Source organism: Pinus tabuliformis, chromosome Q (assembly GCF_031772625.1).
Source record: "Pinus tabuliformis cultivar Carrire ecotype Pingquan chromosome Q, CPIR1, whole genome shotgun sequence".
Taxonomy (NCBI): domain Eukaryota; kingdom Viridiplantae; phylum Streptophyta; class Pinopsida; order Pinales; family Pinaceae; genus Pinus; species Pinus tabuliformis.
The window spans coordinates 134,853,414-134,878,400 of NC_142296.1; the positions used below are offsets into that span (position 1 = coordinate 134,853,414).

Sequence of the window (24,987 nt, forward strand, 5' to 3'; positions counted from 1 at the left end):
TTGATCGTAATTATGCATGCAGGATAAACGACGATGAATGCGCTCAAAATGGCAAAAAAAAACGAATTTTCGGCCAAAATAGACTTTTTGGTGATTTTGGCGCGAATTCGTGCTGACGTCATCATGACGTCATGAGTGGGGTCGGGGCCGGATGACGTCAGCAGGACGTCATCGGGCCAGGTGGCGGGGTCTGGTTGGTCCACTGGGGCAGTGAGATGGCAGGACAGGTGGACCAATGGCTGGGCAAAGAAATGACAAGACGGCGTACCTGGGGTGACTGGGCGATGACGGGTTGTTGAGGTCACGTAGGCGAGAACGGCAAAACCAGAAACCGCGGCGGTTTGATATCGCACCGCTTACGGTACGATGGCGGTTTGCAGCAGTAGTACCTCCGACGGATTGTGGAGCCAACGCGTGGATACAGCGTGATGTAACCTTTATACGGCCGTCGGGAGGTAACCTTCGGGCATCGGATGAGCTCCGACGCTATGGTGGCCGTCAGATCTGGAGGAGCCAAATCGGACGATGATCGGAATACTGATGTGACAGGGAGATAGCGTACTTAATTTTCGGACGTCGGAAGGAGTCCGACGCGATCAGGGCCGTTGGAACAGGAGGTATTTGATCGGACGGTTGTCGGGACAAGCAGAGTGACAACCAAGTACGGGGAAGGGGAGGATTAAAATAATGTTTTTTCTGGAATCTGCGCGATGGCGGAGACTATGTAAAAGTGGGTTTTCACATTTTGTTTGAAAAAAAGCTCCGCCCTTTAGACTTGGCATAAAGAGAAGATGTTGGTTTTTCATGATTTTTGGCCATTTGAAGTGGGTGAGGGTAGAAATTAGGCCTTTTGGGGGTTTTTATGTGCAAAAGGGGGTCAAAATGAAGGAATTAGCTCATGAAGGGGTAGAGGTACTTGGCCTAGGTTCATCAGCATGACCAGGTGTCATTCGATCCCTGACTCAAGACTTATTGGCTATAATACCAAGGGGTGGGTATTTATATAATGCTTGGGGTTTATACACCATGGTGTTAGTAATAATAGGGGAAAAGGTAATATAGAGGATTTACATAGTAGAATTAGAGTTAATATGGATGAGAGGGTGAATGGAGGGGAAACCATTTAAGTTTATGTGAAACAAACTTGGTTTTGAGAGTAGATCAAAATGAAAAGATTTTTAGACAAGAAATGTGGCTTCTAAAGATTAAGAACCACCATGAAAGCTTAGTCTTTTCCATGAATCTTAGCTAGTGGGGGAATGTTAGAAATGAAATTGGAGGGGAATGAGGGAAATTAGTCATGCTTCCTGCTGCAATTCGATGAAGAAGAACACCTTTGTCAATTAATTGACTTTGCTTTGATACCCATAGTTACCATCTCTGCAATGGTAGGGATAACCTTTCTGCAACCCCAACTACTTACCCAGCTACTTGCCTAGCATTTTTATTTCTTCTTGGAGGGTGCACTTGGACTTGCAGACCCTGACTTGCATTTTCTTTTCTTTCGCTTTTTCTTTCGCTTTTTCTATCTACCTCTACCCTTATCTCTTCCAAGGTCCCAGATTAAGCTGTTGGGAGCCTTTTCTTCTCTACCTGAACTAGTTGTCTGCCAAGATTAAGCAGTTTGGACAGACTTCTTTCTCTATTCTATAACTGAAAATTGAAAACATGGCATGATCCAGGTTAAACTGTTGGATCATCCACCAAAATTGAAATAAGGTCATCAACATAGAAACACTTTACACACCTCTTGTTCTCTAGGAAATATGGGATCTTTGTGATATCAAAGCAGAGCATATTTGGACTTTCCCTTGCCAATCATGAAATATGAAACCTATTGGTATAGGTATCCAACAGTGGCTCCACATGGGGATGGTTTTTCCTTTGAAAGACCAAGAACAGCAGGTCAGATTGCCTTGCTCTTTGACTGCCCATACCAATCTTGAAATTTGCTGCTTTGATGTGTCAAAATTGTGTGCTTCTTTCTTGGAAGACCTCTGATTCTATTTGCCGTTTGCTGGTTGGTGAATCACTTAGAAAACTGCATTTTTACAATCTAAAATAGAAAATAATATGTACATCTGCATATATACAAGGGGACCTCAGGTTGCACTCATGGGAAATAGTCAAAATAATGCTTCAGCATCCTGCCATTGACAGGACCTTCATCCAAGTCAGTTTCAGTTAGACTTTTGAGGAAGTAAGTGTTGTTACCTTGTACTGCTAGGACAGCAAATGGTCCTCTCCAAAGGGAATCAAATTTCCCATGTTTTCCCTTTTCTTCTCTCCTTGCATCCCACTTGAGGACTTTATCACCAATGCTGAAATCTTCTGCCTTAGTTCTTCTATCAAAGGCCTTTTTTAATTTTTCTTGTAATATCTGCACTCTGCTGAAAACTTGTTCTCTAGTTTGCTGTAAACAGATTATCTGATTGATCCTCCTTTGCATATCATTTGGCTCTGCTTGACTCTCTTGCAGAAGCTTCATAACCGGCACTCCTAGTGATGAAGGAAATTTGGCTTCTAATCCATAGACTAACTCATATGGGCTGGTCCCAATTGATCTTTTTGTTGTTAGTCTATCTGCCCATAAAGCATTGACTAGTTTCTTATGCCAGTTCTTTTTGTTTTCTTCCAGCACTTTCTTTATGATATTTATTAAGCTTTTGTTTGATGATTCAGCAAGGCCATTTCCTTGGGGGTAGTATGCAGTAGAATGGCCCAAAGTAATGTGAAATTTATGGCAGAAGTTCACCATTTTCTTGGATCTGAAAGCAGCAGCATTGTCTGTTATTATTTTGTCTGGACAGCCAAATCTAGCCAGTATGTTGTTTTCCAAAAACTGAATGATTACTGAGTCATTTGCTTGTCTGCATGGGGCAGCTTCAATCCATTTGGTGAAGTAGTCTGTGGCTGTTAAAATCCATCTGTGTTGGCCTGAAGATGAAGGATGAATTTCCCCAATGAAATCCAAGCCCCATTGTTGGAAAGGTCTCTCTGTTGCAATAGGTCTTAAGGGGAGTGGCAGCAACTGTCTTTTTCCCTCAAATACTTGACATTGATGACATGAGGTGGTGAATCTCTTAACATCTGAGAACATGGTGGGCCAGTAATACCCTGCCCTTAGTATTTTATCCACAGTGGACTTCCAGTACAAGTGTCCACCACAGTGTCCTGCATGAAACTCCTGCATGATATTGTTAGTTTCATTTTCCATTAAACAGTGCAGCAATATTCCTTCATGGTTTTTGCAAAGCAGATTTCCATCCATCACACAAAATCTTGATGTTTTCATTTTTAAGAATCTACACTTAGTTCTGGACAGTCCTGGGGGAGCACACAGGTTTTGTAACACATAACAGATATCAGAGTACCAAGGAGATTGTTCAAAGGCTACATTGATCTTTGGAGTCGCCAGCTCTGTTTCACTGTCCAGCTGATTGATATCTAGGGCCTGGAAATTTGATTCTGTCATTAATTTGGCCAAGCCTTGCCCTTTTATTAGCTTTGTAGGTTTTATTTCAATGTCAAATTCTAGTATGTTGGCAATCCATTTTCCTCTTCTGCCCTCTAAGTTTTCTTGGGTGAGAATGTCTTTGACAATAGGATTTGGTACATAAGCCACAACATGGGAATAAAGGATGTAAATCCTAAAGTCTTTAATGGCTTTGACCAAAGCATAGGCTTGTTTCTCCATAATTTGATATTTTAGAGGGGCATCTCTAAGAGCCCTGCTGAAGAAGGCAATAGGCTTCTCATTCCCTTGGTCATCTTTCTGTAATAAAACAGCAGCAATAGTGTGCTGGGAGGCGAAAGAGAAAATGATAAAGTCTCTATTAAACTGAGGATTGGTTAACACTGGGGTTTGAGTCAAGGCCAATTTTATACCTTCAAAGGCTTGTTTTGCTTCAACAGTCCACTTTACTTTTGAATCCTTTTTTAGCATGTTGTTTAATAATCTGATTATTTCTGCTAAGTTTGGGATAAACCTTCTCAAAAAATTGATTTTTCCTAAGAATCCCTGCAACTCTTTGACATTCCTTGGGTGGGGAATTTGTAGGATAGCTTGTATCCTATCTGGATCAATTCTTATGCCATCTTTTGAAATAATGTGTCCTAAGAGTTTACCTTCTTCCAAGCCAAATAATGACTTCTTGGGATTTAAGGAAATACCATATTTCCTGCATGTTAGGAAAATCTGTCTCAAATGTTTCAGATGCTCTCGGTCAGATTTTGAAAAGGGTGTAAGATCATCTAAGTAAATAACTAGGAAGTCATGAATCTCTTTTGCAAAAGCAATATCCATTGCTCTTTGAAATGTTGCCCCTACATTTTTCAATCCAAAGGGCATTTTTACATATTTGAAAGTTCCCCATGGGGTTGTAAATGCAGTTTTGTCTTGATCATCAGGGTGTACTAGGATTTGATTAAAGCCTGAGAATCCATCAAGTAATGACATCCTTGAAGCCCCCACCACTCTTTGGAGAATGTGATCCATCTTGGGTAAAGGGTAGTTATCTTTGAGTGATACTTGATTTAGATTCCTTAAGTCTACACAAAGTCTAATCTCTCCAGTCTTTTTTCTTGTAGAGACTAAGTTGGAAATTCATTCAGAGAATCTGATTGGTGCTATGATGCCAGCTTTGAACATTTTTTGCAATTCCTTTTCAATAGAAGGAAGGAGTATAGGATTGATCCTTCTCAACTTCTGCTTGAATGGTTTTTGATTAGGCTTGAGGGGAATGGTATGCTGAATGACAGAAGTGTCATAGGACTTTAGGTCCTCATAGCCCCATGCAAAAACATCTTGGAACTCTTTAAATAGGTCAATGTACTTGGGTTTTTGATCAGGGGGCAAAGAAGCAGACAGTTTTATTATTTTAGGCTTGTGAATGGTACCAATATTGCATTCTTCAATGGCAGCATTTAATGGCTGCATTTTTGGCTTCCTAGGGATGTCATTTGAATCAAAAATGTCCTATAGCGGGGTAAGGCCTGTTGGAAGGAAATTGTCTTTGAGTTGTATGATTTCAGCTTCAGCGCTGGTCACCTCTTCACAGTCAATTTGGTGAATTTGCTGAATGTTTTCGTTGTTGAAGATAGTTGGATTCAGTAGTTGTTTTGCTGTTCTAGGTGATATTGGATGAACCATTTGTTGAAACAGTATTTGTGATTGACTTGCTGTCTCAGGTATTTGTGATTGACTTGCTGATTCAGTGTCAATATTTAATCCTGCAAACTCTTGTTGTAAGGTTAGAAAATTGTTTATTTGCATATCATCCTCAAATACTTGCCATTCTTTAACATTGTTTGGAATGGAAGGTCTGTACTTGACCTCGGCTGTGAAACAGTTGTTGGTTTCCAGTGGAAATTTGAAAGTGCTGGCAAATGTTGCCAAACTGTGTGCATGAAGATTGTGGCCCCTTGAAATTTTTGTGATAAGGAACTCAGAGAAAGTGTCCAATATTTCAATTACCGCAGACCTGTAAGACCTCAACCTTTTGTCATTGGTGACAAAACTTCCTTTCACTTGTTGAATCACTAGATCAGAGTCTCCCATGATCGAAACCGTAGGAGCTTGTAATGCTTTTACTAGCTTGAGACCTAGTAACAGAGCTTCATACTCTGCCATGTTATTAGTGCATCTAAAGTTTAACCTACAAGCTCTGCCTTCTGCATGGGTTTTCTCTTTGTTATGTATCCAAACTCCAGCTCCTGCCCCTAACTTGTTGACTGAGCCATCAAATTCTAAGACCCACAGGATATCTTGCTTGACAGGAGATTTAAAGATCTGTTCATGGGATGGCAATGTAAGCAGGAGTTGGGGTTTCTTCTTTGGCTTGTGTTCTAGGACAGTTTCATCACTGGATTGAAAATCTTTGACAACTAGAGGAGGGGTCGTGTCCAGTGCTTGACTGATCGATATTTTATGGGTGGTACTTCCTTGATTAATGTTTTGTTCTTGCATGAGTGTTTCGGTCCTAATGTCATTGTTTGAGAGGCTTGCGCTGTCATTGAAGAGAATGAACGAATCTATATCTGAATGGACAGCATATACAGGAAAGTTTTGAGGCTTTTCCTCACTGCTGACCATGTATTTCATGAGTGTTTCTCTATAGAGTCTCTTTGGTTGCCCAAAGACAGAGATGGTGGCATATGACATATCTAATTGCAGGGAGCCTTGGAGTTTGGCTCCCCATGATCTTGATAACAGCATCCCATATTTAGGTGGGATATCAGCGACTACAACATCCATTAGAATGGTTTTGTTGGGGTATTGAACCAGAGACACACATAAATCTTTTATTAGACCTAAACACTTGACTTGGCTGGAGTCAAAGGAAAACAGGTCCTTGTATGGTCTTGTTATATCCAAATTCAATCTTTCCATGACTGCTTTTGGCATGAGGTTATGAGAGGCACCTGAGTCAAACATCGCGTTATGCAGAATTTTGTCATGAATATGCAAGCTGACATAAAAAGGTAATATCCCTGTAACTGCTGTTTTTCCATCTACCTCTGGGCCAAACAGTAATTCCGGAGTGTCATCTAACACATTTACATCATCTTTGCTATTAGTGAGTTGAAGGGATTTCTTAATCTGTTGTTTATAGATGTCATGCTTAGCTAGTTCTGAGAGGGGAATTGCTATCTTTAGCTTGCCAATCTCTGTGCCTAGGTCAAAAGGTTTATCAGCTTGGGTTTTGGAGTTATGGATAGCAGCCCTTTCTTTGCTCATTACATCTTCTTGTTGGTTTTCATCTTGACTTTGAGACCTGCCCCTTTTACTCATGTCTTGAGGGGTAATATCTAAATCAGGGTGAGAGGACGACGTTGCCATAGGCTGATGTAGTGGTGACAAAAGTGTGGTGACCTCTTCAACCACTACTTCTTTTGTAGGCAAGTTTGTTTTGTCATTAGGTTCTGTGACTATGGTTCCTTTAGACTGCCAATACAACGCGAGTTACATTTGCATGACAACAGTGTCATGTGAGCCAAATATCCACGTCAACAAAGTCATGTGAGCCACATACTCACATGAACAGAGTCTAAGCCAATATTGTACAAGCCAAATATCCACGCAACAAAGTCTGAGCCAATGTCATGCAAGCCACATCCACATCAACAGAGTTTGAGTTGATGTCGTGTGAGCCAACAAGCCTTGTTGGCATGCCACATACCCCCATCCCAAGTGCATGGGAAGCGTGAAGTGCATGCACCCCACCCTAGGGGTGCATCTCTGTAGAACACTAATGCAACCAAAGCATAAGGAACATGACAAATCTAAGAAACATGTCAAGGAAGAGCTTCAAGATTTGAAATATTTTAATGTAAATTTAAAATATCATAATATTAGCATACAATCATTTTAGTTTATCATATCCAATAAGCCTAAAGTATCAAGTTATGCTAAGAAAACTGGTTAAAAAAAATCCCATTCATAGTCACACCTTAGACATCCAATTAAAATGGCATGAAGTAGAATTAATTATAGTTGAAAAATATTAAATATTCATCAAAAATAAATTGAAGAACATCCACAATGTAAGAAATTGGTATATAAAAGGTGTTAACACCCAGGTTGTTCCCTATGACTCCCAAGGGAATACGGCCGGGGTAACCACTAACCAATCTTTGGGTTACAGTTCCTAGCCTAACTGCAACCAGAGAGGGCTCTCTATTTATGATTTGTCTCTGTTAAGATGGTGTTTTAGGCTAGCTATTATGCTCAGGTTTTGGTTTATGTTTTGGTTGAAGGATTTCTTTCAGGTCTTATGAGGCAGTGTTCAGATAGTATAATACCATTGGGCAATGGAGTCTGGAGCTGTGAAATGATCTGATACGCTGATTTGGTGTTGTTCTAACTGCAGGGCCTATTGTGTATTTTAAACAGACAAACTAGATCAAATGGTGATGTATGTCGATTCAACAGAAAGCAATTAAGAATTTCCTATTGAACTGGTGGGTGAAGGTGAGCACACTGCACAGGAGCAAAACTTTGAATTCCTGTGACAAAGGTCACTGTGATAGATGCATTCTGAAAAGTGCAGCATTTAAGAATTACACTTACTAGATTACAGCTGAGGAAAACATTGATAAACAACGCAGATTGAACTCAGGTTACTCAATGAATAAATCCTGAAAGCTATTCTTTTTCCTTGTTGCTTAGTATTGAAAACAGATAACATATATGGATTTTAACAGAACAACTAATTAACAGAGAGAGATACAGAGACTTATTGTATGATGAAATACACAGGGATCCAGTAGTTATCAACAGACACCAGAACGCATCCAACACCTCAGAAATCCGAGAAATTCCATTGCTTTGCTCTATTAACTTCTGAAAAGGATTACAGCATAAGAACTTCTTCAGGAGAAATCAACAACAACCCTTGCAATATTATGCGAAGGGGACTTTATAGAAATTTGTATACAAAATATCTCAGGCATTGAGTCATCTGAGAGAGAAAATATCTTCATTATTACGTTCAGAAAGTAGGCAAGGAGTTATTACAATTTTAAATGCAGCGTAAATGCCCTTTATGTCTGTCAGAGGATTGTTTTGACTTTTGAGAGTCACTGAGTCGGTTGCATTACTCTGTTTTAATTCTGGAAATACGCATTTACTTTTGGCTGCGCAGTGCATTCTCGGGTTTGCCAGCTGTGGTTTTCTTTTTCTGCTTTGTTGGCCGCTACATCCGCTGAGTTGGCTCAGCTTTGATTTATGCTGCATGCTGACTTTGCTGAACTGTGCTTTTTATAAAAATTTGTAATAAAACAGAAATTTGGTGAATGCCTTACTGATTACAAAATTCTGTGTATTGCATCTGTCCACCATTCCTGTGTAGGGAGCTGATGCTTGAGGATGGCCTCCATTGTCTCTTCAGCTTCTGTATATTTGAAAAAATTTGGGGCTACATCAAACAAGTGATTAATTTCATTCATTATAAAAAGTAGATTTTCTATCTTACTATAGAAAATCTGCCCTGTAATAGGCCCTGTGTCTTCTGAAGTGCTGGCCTTCTCATTGACCTGTGCTGAGGCAAAAACGTTTACTCTTTTAGCATACTGTTCATGGGTGAATAATTTCCCTCCGCTGTTCAGTAAGCTAGGGAGTCCTCTACTCTGCAACACCTGAAATTTCTCCATGAACTTATTTACCTCTGTCTGCATATCCTGGGATCTTCTGTCCAATGTCTGCACCAGATTTCTAAGAGTAAGAACCCTCTTGATCATTTGAATGGTCTCAGTTCTATTTGTGATTCCAATGGTGGCTAACTGAGAACTTGTTTTGTGGTTAAGCACATTGATCATTCTTGTAGCAACTTCAGGCATATTTCCTAATAAGGCCCTTGATGTTCGGATTTCCTTCTGTGCCTTTGGGATGAGCTCTAGTTGCTCATGGATTGTCTCAATATATGGCCATTGGTTGTTGATGGATTGACCAATATTGGACCATATCATTGCTCTGATCTCAGATATGATTTTATCTAGCTTGAGCTCATTCTCAAGCTCCTTGATCCCGTCTTTAAGGGCCTTGATTTCCCTGGCCTTTTCTCCCACCTCTCTTTTTGTCTTATCATGCCTTTCATTTACCTTGGCCAGCTTTTCCTTAGTTTCATTCAGCTTTGTCATCTGGGCTTCCAAAATTTGTATTTCATTCTTTAGCTTCTGCATATCTAGGCTCTGATTTGTGCTGATGGGTGCTGCTGAAGTAGATGTGGCTGTTTGTTCAGCCTGCTGAGGTGGAGGCACAGTAGTAGGAACGGCCTCCTCAAGATTGATGACTTGAGGAGGGGGCTGAGATGTCTGCCCTTCTTGTGCTTGTTTTAATGATGCTTGTAGAGCTGCTTGTGTAGCTTCATATTGCCCCAATTTTTCTTGTGCCTTCACAAGTTCTTTGTAAATGGAAACTAGCAGGGTAGTAGAATCCTGCTCATGCCTTTGCTTTGCTATCTCATCAGTCTGTGGATGGATAGTGGCTGGAATTTTGACCTTCTTTCTTAGTGCAGCCATGTCAGCATCTCTAAGTTTCAGGATCTCTTGTATCCCTTTGATATCATTGGGATTGTGCCCAATTTCTACAATGATTTCCTCCATGGACTTTATCCTGTTGTCTTTGGCCTGAGAAGAGGCCCTCTCTAGTTCTAGCTGGGAAGCTGTGGCATTCAGACTGCTTGTTAATTTATAATTCTCCAAAGTCTTGTCAGCCAATGAAGCATACACCATTTCGCCAGTTTGCTTATGCAGCTCAATTTTGTCCATAGGGTGTATGTCCTTGGCGAGGACCTCTAGGTTAGTCCTAAGATAGTCAGCAGTGGATTGTGGCTGGAGTGCCGTAGGCATAAAGTGACTCATTATCATTTTGCCTTCACTTACATCAAAAGCAGACATAAGTCTCTGCTGATTGGAAGGAGCCATGTTTAGCAGGTGATTGTACAGTTGTACTTTGATAGGATCACTCCTCCTCTTGATGTCTATAAATTGCTGCTTGATGCTTACTTGTCCTTCTCTCTGCTGGCTGGAGGAGCTGACCTCCCCTCCCATGGTCCTGTCCTGTTCCTGCTGGAAGGAACTTGCTGAAGCTTCTCTGCTGGGTGGGCCCATGCCCAATGCCTCTCTTATTGCTATATCCTCCTCTGGAAAATCATTTAGTCTCTGCCTTTTCTCTCCCTGGTTTATAGAGGATGTCAGGGGAGTTTCTTTGTCCCTTTTTCTAAAGACAAATGTATCCTCCTTTTGAGGGGTTTGGAGGACCGAGGCATCAAAGGTAGTGTCTTGTCTTGTAGGCACCGTTCTTTCAGTGGTCTGAGGAGTCTCCACTGTTTCCTTTTGCTGGGCAGACTGCTCCTGCCTTTGTTCTTCTTGATGTTGTCGCTCTTGCTATTCTAATTCTTCTTGCTGCCCTTGCTGCAGCCCTTCTGCTTGCTGCTGTTGTTTTTGTTGCTGTTCCTGCTGTTCCTGCTCCATCTCTTTGCCTTTGCCTTTTTCTGAGATGTTTTCACCAGTTCTTGTAGCTTGATGTTGGGCAGTTGAGGAGGACGCTGCTGCTCCAGTTTGTGTGCTTGGCAGTGAGGTGACCTGTAGATTTGGACTGGTTAGAGCTTGCTGGCGCTGAAGAGATGGACGTTCTGGCGGTCAGGAAACACTTTTCTGCGGCTGGTGCAGGTTTGGTCGTAATTATGCATGCAGGATAAACGACGATGAATGCGCTCAAAATGGCAAAAAAAAATGAATTTTCGGCCAAAATAGACTTTTTGGTGATTTTGGCGCGAATTCGTGCTGACGTCATCATGACGTCATGAGTGGGGTCGGGGCCGGATGACGTCAGCAGGACGTCATCGGGCCAGGTGGCGGGGTCTGGTTGGTCCACTGGGGCAGTGAGATGGCAGGACAGGTGGACCAATGGCTGGGCAAGGAAATGACAAGACGGCGTACCTGGGGTGACTGGGCGATGACGGGTTGCTGAGGTCACGTAGGCGGGAACGGCAAAACCAGAAAACCGCGGCGGTTTGATATCGCACCGCTTACGGTACGATGGCGGTTTGCAGCAGTAGTACCTCTGACGGATTGTGGAGCCGACGCGTGGATACAGCGTGACGTAACCTTTATACGGCCGTCGGGAGGTAACCTTCGGGCATCGGATGAGCTCCGACGCTATGGTGGCCGTCAGATCTGGAGGAGCCAAATCGGACGATGATCGGAATACTGATGTGACAGGGAGATAGCGTACTTAATTTTCGGACGTCGGAAGGAGTCCGACGCGATCAGGGCCGTTGGAACGGGAGGTATTTGATCGGACGGTTGTCGGGACAAGCAGAGTGACAACCAAGTACGGGGAAGGGGAGGATTAAAATAATGTTTTTTCTGGGAATCTGCGCGATGGCGGAGACTATGTAAAAGTGGGTTTTCACATTTTGTTTGAAAAAAAGCTCCGCCCTTTAGACTTGGCATAAAGAGAAGATGTTGGTTTTTCATGATTTTTGGCCATTTGAAGCGGGTGAGGGTAGAAATTAGGCCTTTTAGGGGTTTTTATGTGCAAAAGGGGGTCAAAATGAAGGAATTAGCTCATGAAGGGGTAGAGGTACTTGGCCTAGGTTCATCAGCATGACCAGGTGTCATTCGATCCCTGACTCAAGACTTATTGGCTATAATACCAAGGGGTGGGTATTTATATAATGCTTGGGGTTTATACACCATGGTGTTAGTAATAATAGGGGAAAAGGTAATATAGAGGATTTACATAGTAGAATTAGAGTTAATATGGGTGAGAGGGTGAATGGAGGGGAAACCATTTAAGTTTATGTGAAACAAACTTGGTTTTGAGAGTAGATCAAAATGAAAAGATTTTTAGACAAGAAATGTGGCTTCTAAAGATTAAGAACCACCATGAAAGCTTAGTCTTTTCCATGAATCTTAGCTAGTGGGGGAATGTTAGAAATGAAATTGGAGGGGAATGAGGGAAATTAGTCATGCTTCCTGCTACAATTCGATGAAGAAGAACACCTTTGTCAATTAATTGACTTTGCTTTGATACCCATAGTTACCATCTCTGCAATGGTAGGGATAACCTTTCTGCGACCCCAACTACTTACCCAGCTACTTGCCTAGCATTTTTATTTCTTCTTGGAGGGTGCACTTGGACTTGCAGACCCTGACTTGCCTTTTCTTTTCTTTGGCTTTTTCTTTCGCTTTTTCTATCTACCTCTACCCTTATCTCTTCCAAGGTCCCAGATTAAGCTGTTGGGAGCCTTTTCTTCTCTACCTGAACTAGTTGTCTGCCAAGATTAAGCAGTTTGGACAGACTTCTTTCTCTATTCTATAACTGAAAATTGAAAACATGGCATGATCCAGGTTAAACTGTTGGGTCATCCACCAAAATTGAAATAAGGTCATCAACATAGAAACACTTTACACACCTCTTGTTCTCTAGGAAATATGGGATCTTTGTGATATCAAAGCAGAGCATATTTGGACTTTCCCTTGCCAATCATGAAATATGAAACCTATTGGTATAGGTATCCAACAAAAGGAAGTTTGCAAACAACATAAATGGATAATCTTGAAAATAAAGCATTTGATCATTGAGATGCTTCTACACAGTATTAATAAAATTGATGAGGATCTCATCTTAGTCAACATGTTTAAAATAACAGAAGTTAAATTTCAAAGCGCAAACCATTCAGTAGACATGCATTCAAAATCCTCACAAGATCTTAGAACCATTCAGTATTTGACTTTATCTTAGAATCACAAGATCTTTTAGTCACCATTGCAATAAATAAAATTGATTGAGACAATCATGAGCACTTCCATTAGGATATATGCTCCTCAAAAAGTAATAGTTTAGTTAAGTTGCTTAAAGCATGAATCAAGCTTTCATGGTTGAATGATGTTGAGTCAATATCACTCGCATACCCCTGCTTATTTCATAAGGTATTTCTTTTAATAGCATCTCTCTAGAATAGTTGTGGAATATTTGAAAATTTCGGAATGCATTAAATATTTTAATTTTGAAAATAAACAAATAAATATATATTATGATTTCTTGTTTAAGAGGACACTTAAAGATAGGAGGTGGCATTGTAAGATATAAATAGTTTATTGCATATGATGGTTTTGCACATGTCATTAATGTTGAAATTGTTGTCGTATGTTTGAGCCAGCGCATCTTTATGTTGCGTATGAAGAAGTGTTGGGAACAATAATGTCTACAACACCTCTATATATATCTTCGTAAGAACCATTTACCAAAATATATGACAGATCTAAAAATCACATAACTGGTGAAATTGTTAAAAGGTAAAGATATTCAAGATTGCAAACAAAAACAAAATTTCATTTAAATAAATGATGATAGATTCATCTACATAACGTTTAAATACATTAACTTTAAGGTGATGTTGGCTGTGTAATTTATTTTGAAAGTTATATGCATACATGATACCCACTCTTCATATCAATTTTAGTATAAATTGTTTAATACCTTCCAATTAGTAGGGTAACTCATCAATTTAAGGCAAAGGGTGTGCAGTCTTAATAACAATTTTATGTCATCCTCTGAAGTTCAAAGATAAGTGTCACTCATCATCTTTCTGGGCTTTGAGAAATGGTGAATCATATGGAAACACATTAGGTTGGATCATTTTTTCTCAGACAAATTTGCACTATTACGCTTAATCTCCTCTGCTTCCAAGATGAAAGTACAACACTGTTTACTTGGAAGAGATGTACAGATGCATATGAGAGAAGATCAGTGGCATGATCAACTTGACGATGGGGAAAACAGTGGGCTCCTGAAAATGAACTCTTGGCCTAATGATATCCACCCTCGTAGTAATAATGATGCCGACAGCCCAACATATTGTTATTTAAGAAGTGATCCTCATTTACAATATTTGAGTGACGTTTTGACACTGAAAATAATGAGACCATAACCAGCTATCTAAAATGTTATTTAGCCATTCTAAATCATTTATTTGCACTCGAAAACCAAACCAATATCATAGATGTTAAAGAGTAATTTGTATTTACAGTGGCAGGTACACCCATCAGTAAAACCAGTATTAACTAATTTCCATCACTAACACCTCATCCGCCGGAGGAAGAACCAGGCAGAGTTCTCTTTCTCATACCATAAATATTTCAACAAATGAAGACCCTCTGATAAAGGAGGTCATATTCCTAATATTACCGAAGTGTTAGATGATTTACAAAAGAACTTCATCATATTCCAAAGCAGGACTTTGAACATATCAAACTAGACGTATTTTAAACAATCAAGTTCATGCCAAATTAAGTATCCTTCAAAAAAAATTGCTTAAAGTGCAACATCATCGTTTCTCATTACGCTGCAGCTTTAAAAATTTGGAAAAAAATATCAATAATGAATGACATTTTCCCATAATAAGTTCCATTATTAAGACACCTTTTTGTAGCTATTCTCATATAACTGTGTTTGCCTTGTCTATCTTGGGAAATAAAGCTGGCAATTATATCACCTCTGCAGTATGTACATATTTACAGAATTCGTACAAGTCCCCCAAAGAAGCATAAAAAAATTAATCAAAATCGCTTTACACTTTTATCAAGAGGCATATTCACATGAAACAATAACACTACCATATTGGAAAGAGGCTTTAGGGTGTGAGATAAAATATGCTTTAGGGTGTGAGATAACATATGCATTACATAGTAGCAGCAGCTGATTGTTACCTTTCATCAATTATGCATGCTTGGTTGCATAGGGTATCCCATCTGAGGCACACCTAAAGAAGAAACGGGAATTATATGCCCAGGCGAATGACCACCAATACCTTTCTGAGAATATGGACCTAGTGAATGGGGAGATAGCATCATATGGTTGCCCCCTGTTGGAGATCCCATAGAATTTACCATGGTTGCTCCTCCCAGTGATGACGGATACATCATATTTGGAGAGCGACTAACAGCAGAAGGATTATGAGAATTTGTAATAGCAGAAGATTGCTGCAGATGAGGCTGCTTCATTTCTGCCCCATTGACACTTGTTATATCATGTATGCTAGATCTTTTCTTCTCCTTGTTCCCGGAACTAAGCCTGAGGAAATACTTTTGGGCGTGGCTTGCAACTTGAGTAGGTGTCCGTGAGACCACAAAGTTTCTTGATATGCTTCTCCAATCACCTTTGCCATATTTATTCAATCCCATCAAGAAGATTCTGCACCATACAAAGATGCAACAAATTAACTTCAATCCTTTTCTGCAGTACAAATCAAGATGTAACAATTCTTTGTTTTTGTATATAATCGTATAATTGCACCAAGAGAAGCAAGACACTCTACAGCCCAGGGTGGAGGAGATCTATGTCATGTCTAACACTAATAAAACCAAAAACAGAGATACCTATTTTTTTAATTACAATAATTTAAAAATATTTAAAAGTTTAAACCTCTATTTAACCATAAAACCCGCTAATCTCAGTTTTTAACCCATAATAAAGCCCATATTGCCATGATTAATCGTTGGGCCCCTCTGTTGCTATTTCCTCTTACCTCCGCGCTACTCTTTTGCTCCACCACCGTCCATCAAATGCATTCAAATCCAATGACCCTCAGCGATTTCGGGTTGGCTCTCTGTTCGAGCATTACCTGCCCGAAAAATCAGTGTTTAACTGACTTCCCTTCGATACGTGTCAAGATCTAGACTATATCGGATGACCCCTCCCAAAAACAGCTCATGCCTCATAAGAGGTGCAATGAAAATCAAAACCACCTCCCGCATAACGACAAAATGGCCACTGTCCACTTTGCGCCATAATTCAAAAAGTAAATTGTTTTTCCGTCTAAACATAAAAATCACCATTTTGCTTTGTTTCGCCCGTTTTCACAGTGAAACCTCCATAAACCTCTGGGACCAATAAAACCATTGTTTTACATTCCGATACACTCTGGACTCCTTCCAATATCCTTCGAGCTCAATAAAGCCATTGACAACCTTCTCTGTCACCTATGTTTTTCTTAACAATTTCTATGTTTCGCAACTAAAAACTCCTATTCCAGACTTACAAAGAAAAAAGTTTGTATACAATTAGAAGACAAATATGAAGATTATATCAAATCACTTTACTCTGTAACATAAAATCTAAAATGATTTACTATTGAAAAACGCAGTAAAAAAACTTGAAATGCACAATAAAGGTAAAAAGAACACAATAAAGGTTACTCAGCAAGGTCAAAGGATATTCATAGAGTTTAAGCAGTATCAGATGAAAGATCAAATGAAGGGATCAACCAGCGTAAACGATACAAACAATCAAGTAGCTTAAAGGGAAAAATATCAAACAACAAAGCCAGCACAACCTGAATAAAAGGGATAGCAAGAAGCAGTTCAATAGTTGCCCCTATCTTCTTGCATTAAGATATTTCATTTCCTAGAATAAATTTTAATCAGTTTTATGATATTTTCTTAGTTTCAATATTGTATAAATAACTCTCTTCTCGAGTTGTTATAGGTTCAAGGTTCATTGTTCATTGCTTGTTAAGTCGTAACTATTCATTTTACTTTGAACCTGGATGCACCTTTGAAAGAAGCTTTTCTAAACACTTGATGTACTCAGTCTTTCTGGAACCTTAATACAAAGCAGAGGATTCTGAATTTGGTTTTACACTGTTTGTGTTATCCTATAAGTTTTTCCAATTATCAATTATTATGTTTTTCTTCATATGCTTATGACTTATAGAGATATCTAGATAGGAATAATTGTGTCTCAATTTATTCCTATAAACTCCTAAAGTGATCATCTATTAAGAGAATGGATTAATGAACGGTTTGTTTAGCTAATCCCCTCTAATCAATAAATCATCAGTATTTTTTGTAAGCTTAAGTATATTGCCTTGAATCTTTGGAACGTAGTTTAGAAGGTTTTCATACTTATGATTGTTCTGTTTTACAGTCTGGAAATTGTGATAATCATATTATTTTATGTTTTCTTCTCATCACTATTTGATCTATATCACTGTGTAAAGCTTTATAGCGGCCCTTTGCTGAGATATTAATATTATCCAAAGGATTAAGTATTTTAATTCTACATCTGTCTTCCTTCATTGGTCTTCCGAAACTAAAACCAAAAACCCCAAAACAATTATTTTAGATGCTTTGGCATTGGTAGTTGACCTACTACTATCTCAGAGGTACAACAGCTTGCTTGAGGGACATTTGTTTATATGGTTGTAGCCGTAAGAATAACCAATCACCTACATCAAAACTTCTTTCGCTACGATGTTGAACTCCTTGTTGTTTCATTCTATTTTGCGCCAAGGTAAGGTTATCCTTTAAGATTTGAAGATCTTGTTGTTGATGCTTGATGTGATCTTCCACTGCTTGAACCTTCAAATTTTCTCTTAAATATGATGTGATGGATGGTGGATGATATCCATAAAGTGCCATAAATGGGGTCATTTTTGTTGCAGTATGGAAGGAAGTGTTATACCACCATTCAGCCAGAGGCAACCATTTGACCCATTGTCTCTGTTTATCAGATACAAAGCAACGAAAATATCCTTCCAAACATTTGTTTACTATCTCAGTTTGCCCATCACATTGAGGATCATAAGATGAGCTATGAGCTAACTGAGTCCCAAGACAAGAAAATAATTCTGTCCAAAAATTTCCAATGAAAATGGGATCTCTGTCGCTTACAATAATCTTTGGGTTTCCATGTAAATTTTGAATTGTTTCCATAAATGCAGTAGAAACTATACTTGCTTTAAATAGATGAAATAATGCACAAAAGTGTGCATACTTGGTAATTCTGTCAACTATCACCATGATAACACTCTTTCTTTCGGACTTGGGTAAACCTGTGATAAAATCCATTGAAACCTCCTCCCAACGTTTGCTTGGAATGGATAAGGGTTGTAATAGTCCTAGGGTCTTAATTGTTTCAACTTTATTTTGTTGGCAAACTAAACATTCCACCACAAACTTTTGAATATCTGATTTAAGGCCATCCAAAAAAAAATCATTTTTAACCTTGTGGTAGGTTTTTAGAAATCCTGAGTGCCCTCCTAAGGGAGAGGTGTACAATTCCCTAAGAATCTTTTGTTTGAGTTGGGAATTCTTACATAGTTATAACTGATCCTTGTACCATACGAATCATTTTTCCAGCTAAATGTATCAGATGTATTGGGATCTTGTTGTATCTTTTGAATGAGTGCCAACACTTCCTCGTCATTCTCCCATTCATCCCTTGCTTTATTTATCCAATCTGGTTGGATAATAGAAATGGCGCAAAGAAATGCATCTACATCCTCATCATTTCTTGAGAGTGCATCTGCTACAACATTTTGCTTCACTTTTTTGTAGATGATTTCAAAGTCATAGCCCAACATCTTTGTGACACATTTTTGCTGCTCTTCTGAAGATAATCTTTGTTCCAAAAAGTATTTAAGACTATCATGATCTGTTTTTACCTTGAAGTGTCTTCCCATTAGGTAGGGTCGCCATTTCTTAAGTGCATGTAGTATTGCCAATGTTTCCTTCTCATAAATAGTTGTGTCAATACTTTCCTTTGATTAGACGACTTTCGAAATCAATGGGTCTTTGTTCTTGCATTAAAACACCGCCAATTCCATTTCCTGAAGCATCACATTCCACAATAAAGGTTTTTGTGAAGTCCGGTGTAGCTAAGACTGGTGCTTGGCACATTGCTTCTTTAAGATGTTCAAAGACCTTCATTGCTTCTGGAGTCCATGAGAATGCATCTTTCTTCAATAATGTTGTTAAAGGTGTTGTTATTCTCCCATAATTCTTAACAAACTTGCAATAATACCTTGTCAACCCGAGAAATCTTTGTAAGTGCTTTATGGATGTGGGGATTTTCCATTCCTTAATGGTTTTAATTTTGCTAGGGTCTACCTTAACACTTCCATGAGATATAATATGACCCAGATATTCCACCTCTTGTACTCCAAAGAAACATTTGGACATTTTTGCATATAATTGTTTCTCCTCCAATAGTTTGAGCACCATGTCAACATGTTGGACATGATCCTTTCAAGACTTGTTGTAGATTAGTATATCATCAAAAAACACTAACACAAATTTTCTAAGGAAGGGTTTGAAAATTGAATTCATCAAACCTTGAAATGTAGAAGTTGCATTAATAAGGCCAAAAGGCATGACCAAAAATTCATAATGATCCTCATGAGTTCTAAATGTTGTTTTTGGAATGTATTCAGTCTTCATTCTAATTTGATGATATCCTAAACAAAGATCCAACTTGGTGACGTAAATTAATCCATGCAATTGATCCAATAATTTATCAATGACAGGAATGGGAAATTTATCTTTAATAGTGAGCTTGTTCAGCTCCCTATAATGTGGCCACATGCGCCATGATCCATCCTTCTTGTGAACCAATACTACTAGAGCAGAGAAAGAACTTTGACTAGGTTGAATTATACCAGCCTCTAGCATTTCTGCAACCATACATTCAATTTTACTCTCTTGGACATAGGGATATCTATAAGCCCTGATGTTTGGAGGAACACTTCCTAGAATCAAATTGATAGCATGATCATAATCACGAATAGGTGGGAGGCCTTTGGGAGTCTCAAATACCTTGGAATGATTGTCCAAGACTTTTTGAAGATCTGGAGAAATGGATGATTTCGATGTGGGAAACTCTAGTGAACATAAATGTGTAATTATGCGTCGTTGTTCTTTCTTTAGAAGCTTTGTCATTCCATTAGAGCTTATTATCTTTCACGGTTTCCCTATGATACCCCTTAATTCAATTTTCTTTCCTTCTGAAGAGAATTTCATGAAAAGTTCTTGAAAATTAAAAGCTATTGTACCCAAGGATTGTAGCCATTGGAATCCTAGTACAACATCAGCACCACCCATTGGAATGGAAAGCATTGGGCTATTCAATACATATTCTCCCATGGATAGTTTGATATTATGGCACTTTCTTGAGCAATTTATGGTTCATCCGCTTGCAACCATCACTTGACACTCTGGTGTTGGATATAGGAAGCAATTCAATTCTTTGGCTATCTTATAATGAATAAAATTATGGGTACTTCCCGCATCAATCAACACTATGATTTTTTTTTCTTGATATGCCCTTCTATCTTGATAGTTTGAGGAGTGGTAATTCCAGCCAATGGATTACAAGATATGGTCATTTTTTCTTTTTCTAGGGTTTTTTTTCTAGTGTATATCATCTTCTTTTGAAGTTTCTTGTTCCTTTTCTTCCTCCTCTTCACAATCTATGTAAAATAATTTCTTCTCGACACACTTATGACTTTTAGTGTATTTGTTATCACAACTGTAACAAAACCCTTTTGCTCTTTTTTCTTCCAATTGTTGTGGTGTCAACCTTATAGGTTGTGGATGGCTAGGGGCAGCAACACTTCCATCTTTATGATTGTGAGTGGTAGTCTTCCTTGTTGCCATAATTTTTCTTTCCATTTTTTTTGCCAACCTTAATGCCTTCTCCAATGAATCTGGTTCCCAAAGGCAAACCTTATGTTGGATGTTATTTTTTAAAGTCCCTGTGAACATATCAATCCTATGCTCCTCTGGAATATCTTTTACCCTTATATTCAATTTTTGGAAGCCCTCAATGTGCTCCATCATTGACCCCTTTTGTTTGAGATTCATCAATTGGCTAAAAAAAGTGTTGCGTTTTGTATCCTCATAATGTGCTATCATTTCATCCGTAAAAATAGCCCAAGTGAAAATTTGTTTACGAGATCGAAAAATTGCTCCGTTTGTAGTATCCATGTTCTGAGATCCTTGCCATCAAACTTCCTCATATCGATCTTTGAAATATGGTGGTTCTTTGATCCAACGTTAGAGTCTATGAAATCATGATTAACATTTATTTTATTCTCATCATGAGTTTCCTTTACTACCCTTTCGCCATTAGTAAGCATTTCTTGTAGAAACTTTGTCAAATATGTCTTCAAATATTCCATGCATGTCTTCAAATATGTCTTCAAATCGTCCATCTTAGTTTCCACGCAGTCCATCTTATAGCTTCCACGCCATTCATCTTAAGCTTCTACGCCTTTGTTTAAACCATCCATCTTACTTAGCTTCCATGCCTTTTTTTAAACCATCCATCTTAGCTTCTATGTCTTTCTTTAAATCATCCATCTTAGCTTCTGTTACTTTTTGTGTGAGTGACATTTGTTGTACTTGGTCTTGTAATTTTGATATATCATGCTGCATTTCTTCCTCTTCTTCATGAGTCATGCTAGAGCTTTCAGGTTGTTTACTTGGTGTTTCCATTTTCTTTATTCGGGGCATCAATTACCGATAATAATGTTTCATTATGCCCTTTGAATTCCTTCATACTATTTTTTCAAACCAAGCTTATGCAAAAATTGGAACCTGATATTGAATCTGATATATTTTTGTGATTTCAACTCTTCCAGTTCTAAAATCACGACCTGTTGTAGCCCTCTGTGTCCTCTTTCCAATGCCACCAGTCATATCGAAATTGAATTCTCTAAGAAAGATTTATGCACAATCTCCCAAGATGACCCGATTATATACCTTTTCAGAAGAGCAAACTTGTATGAAGTGCCATGTGTCATTGTTTTGACCTTTGGCTCTGAAAAACATATACAAGAAACTATAGTGTGTCCTCTTTTTGTAACTTCTTACGAAATTTCAATATGATGCTTAGAGAGACAGTTATGAAAATTTTCCCACGGTCACATGTTTGGAATGTAATTGGGGGGTCTGAAAAACCCTAACTTCCTCAGACTATATCTCTAAAAATATAGCGAGACAGGATCTGAAATTCGGAGCCGAGGTTCAGACTGATTTCTTCTCAAATGGGTTTTTGGTTTAGCTTCTGAAACTTCGTAGCGAAAGAGATAGCGAAAATTCTACAATGACCTGTTTTAACTTAAATTCTGGATCTTGCAAAAACCCTAACTTCCTCTGATCATATCTCTGAAAATATAGCGAGACAAGCTCTGAAATTCGGACCCGAGGTTTAGCACGATTTCGTCTCAAATGGGTTTTTTTTCACTTCTGAAACATCGCAGAAAAAACGTTATAGCTAAAATGCCACGATGGCCTATTTGGAGCAGCGAAACCCTAGAATCCAAAGCTCTGATACCAAATGTTAGAAAACCAACTCACAAAAAGATTAAAAGATAGATCAACGCCTTAGAATTCAGTCTCTTGAAGGGGAAACCTCATTTACATTACACAAATGAACAATTCTTGGATGATTGAAATGACAAAACCTCCTTTCTATATATAGGAGTCTAAGGGGACACAATATAACCAAGCCGACCTAACAATAATAATATAAAGGCACAAAAATAACTGTAATGGGATTCTATGGTGCACAATAATAACAATATGGGGACAATAAGAGCACAACAATAACAATAAGAGATACAATGACAATAGTCATGGGGGAATCGCTAGTATTATAGGAACCTAACATTCAAAAAACTTCATAGTATAGTCAACTGTAGTCAAACCCAGAGTCACTCTCATCAAGTTAGCATAAGAGCGACTTTAGCTTCCTGATCACTCTCTTGCCTAAAGTATACCTGCGACCAGAGTCAAAATTTCACAGTGATGTGCCAATGTCCATAAAAAACACCCTAACATTTTCAGCAACCTTTAGATTTGAGACTTAAGACCTTCGTGCTACCTTTTTCCTTCGCTTACCGAACCAAATCAGATAGAAGAGAAGAGGATGCTCAATGTTGTGATGTCCAAATGAGCTTCAAAGTCACTTGTATTTATAGGCTTTTAGGGGTGTCCAACAAGGTCCACTTGATGTTGCTGCTACGTTGTCTAAGTATGCATGTGGGTGAAGCCAACTTGGTCCAATATTCATGAGTGGATGCATAAATCAAAAACCAGCGTTTGCTTGTCCGAACGAGGTGATCTTTAGGTTGATTTTGGTCCTCTCGGAAAGAGGAACTCAATGCCGTCATCATCTCCATCAAATGAGTAGTTCAAAGTGGAATTTGACCACAGTTGCATATTTTTAACAACTAGGAGAGCTAGTCAAATCTACATCAAGAGAATATGAGCCAATACAACGCGAGTTACATTTGCATGACAACAGTGTTATGTGAGCCAAATATCCATGTCAACAAAGTCATGTGAGCCACATACTCACATGAACAGAGTCTAAGCCAATATTGTACAAGCCAAATATCAACGCAACAAAGTCTGAGCCAATGTCATGCAAGCCACATCCACGTCAACAGAGTTTGAGTTGATGCCGTGTGAGCCAACAAGCCTTGTTGGCATGCCACATACCCCCATCCCAAGTGCGTGGGAAGCATAAAGTGCATGCACCCCACCCTAGGGGTGCATCTTTGTAGAACACTAATGCAACCAAAGCATAACGAACATGACAAATCTAAGAAACATGTCAAGGAAGAGCTTCAAGATTTGAAATATTTTAATGTAATTTTTAAATATCATAATATTAACATACAATCATTTTAGTTCATCATATCCAATAGGCCTAAAGTATCAAGTTATGCTAAGAAAACCAGTTAAAAAAAATCCCATTCATAGTCACACCTTGAATTAATTATAGTTGAAAAATATTAAATATTCATCAAAAATAAATTGAAGAACATCCACAATGTAAGAAATTGGTATATAAAAGGAAGTTTGCAAACAACATAAATGGATAATCTTGAAAATAAAGCATGTGATCATTGAGATGCTTCTGCACAGTATTAATAAAATTGATGAGGATCTCATCTTAGTCAACATGTTTAAAATAACAGAAGTTAAATTTCAAAGCGCAAACCATTCAGTAGACATGCATTCAAAATCCTCACAAGATCTTAGAACCATTCAGTATTTGACTTTATCTTAGAATCACAAGATCTTTTAGTCACATTGCAATAAATAAAATTGATTGAGACAATCATGAGCAGTTCCATTAGGATATATACTCGTCAAAAGGTAAAAGCTTAGTTAAGTTGCTTAAAGCATGAATCAAGCTTTCATGGTTGAATGATGTTGAGTCAATATCACTCGCATACAACTGCTTATTTCAGAAGGTATTTCTTTTAATAGCATCTCTCTAGAATAGTTGTGGAATATTTGAAAATTTCGGAATGCATTAAATATTTTTAATTTTGAAAATAAACAAATAAATATATATTATGATTTCTTGTTTAAGAGGACACTTAAAGATAGGAGGTGGCATTGTAAGATATAAATAGTTTATTGCATATGATGGTTTTGCACATGTCATGAATGTTTGAAATTGTTGTCGTATGTTTGAGCCAGCGCATCTTTATGTTGCGTATGAAGAAGTGTTGGGAACAATAATGTCTACAACACCTCTATCTATATCTTCGTAAGAACCATTTAAAAAATATATGACAGATGTAAAAATCTAAAAATCACATAACTGGTGTTCCATGCAAAGGCATCCAAAAGTTTGGTGAAAATGTTAAAAGGTAAAGATATTCAAGATTGCAAACA

The 24,987-nt window shown here is 38.5% G+C and overlaps 1 protein-coding gene across 1 annotated transcript; it reads right to left on the bottom strand.

Moving 5' to 3' along the window:
• Positions 1-14,862: 14,862 nt before the first annotated feature.
• On the bottom strand, positions 14,863-16,347 carry LOC149218625 (uncharacterized). Its single transcript, XM_089386600.1, has 2 exons — positions 16,162-16,347; positions 14,863-15,846 (listed from the first exon to the last, which is right to left on the bottom strand). The coding sequence occupies exons 1-2, from the start codon at positions 16,345-16,347 to the stop codon at positions 15,226-15,228; spliced, it is 807 nt and encodes a 268-aa protein (XP_089242726.1). The 3' UTR covers positions 14,863-15,225.
• Between the last annotated feature and the right edge of the window lie 8,640 nt (positions 16,348-24,987).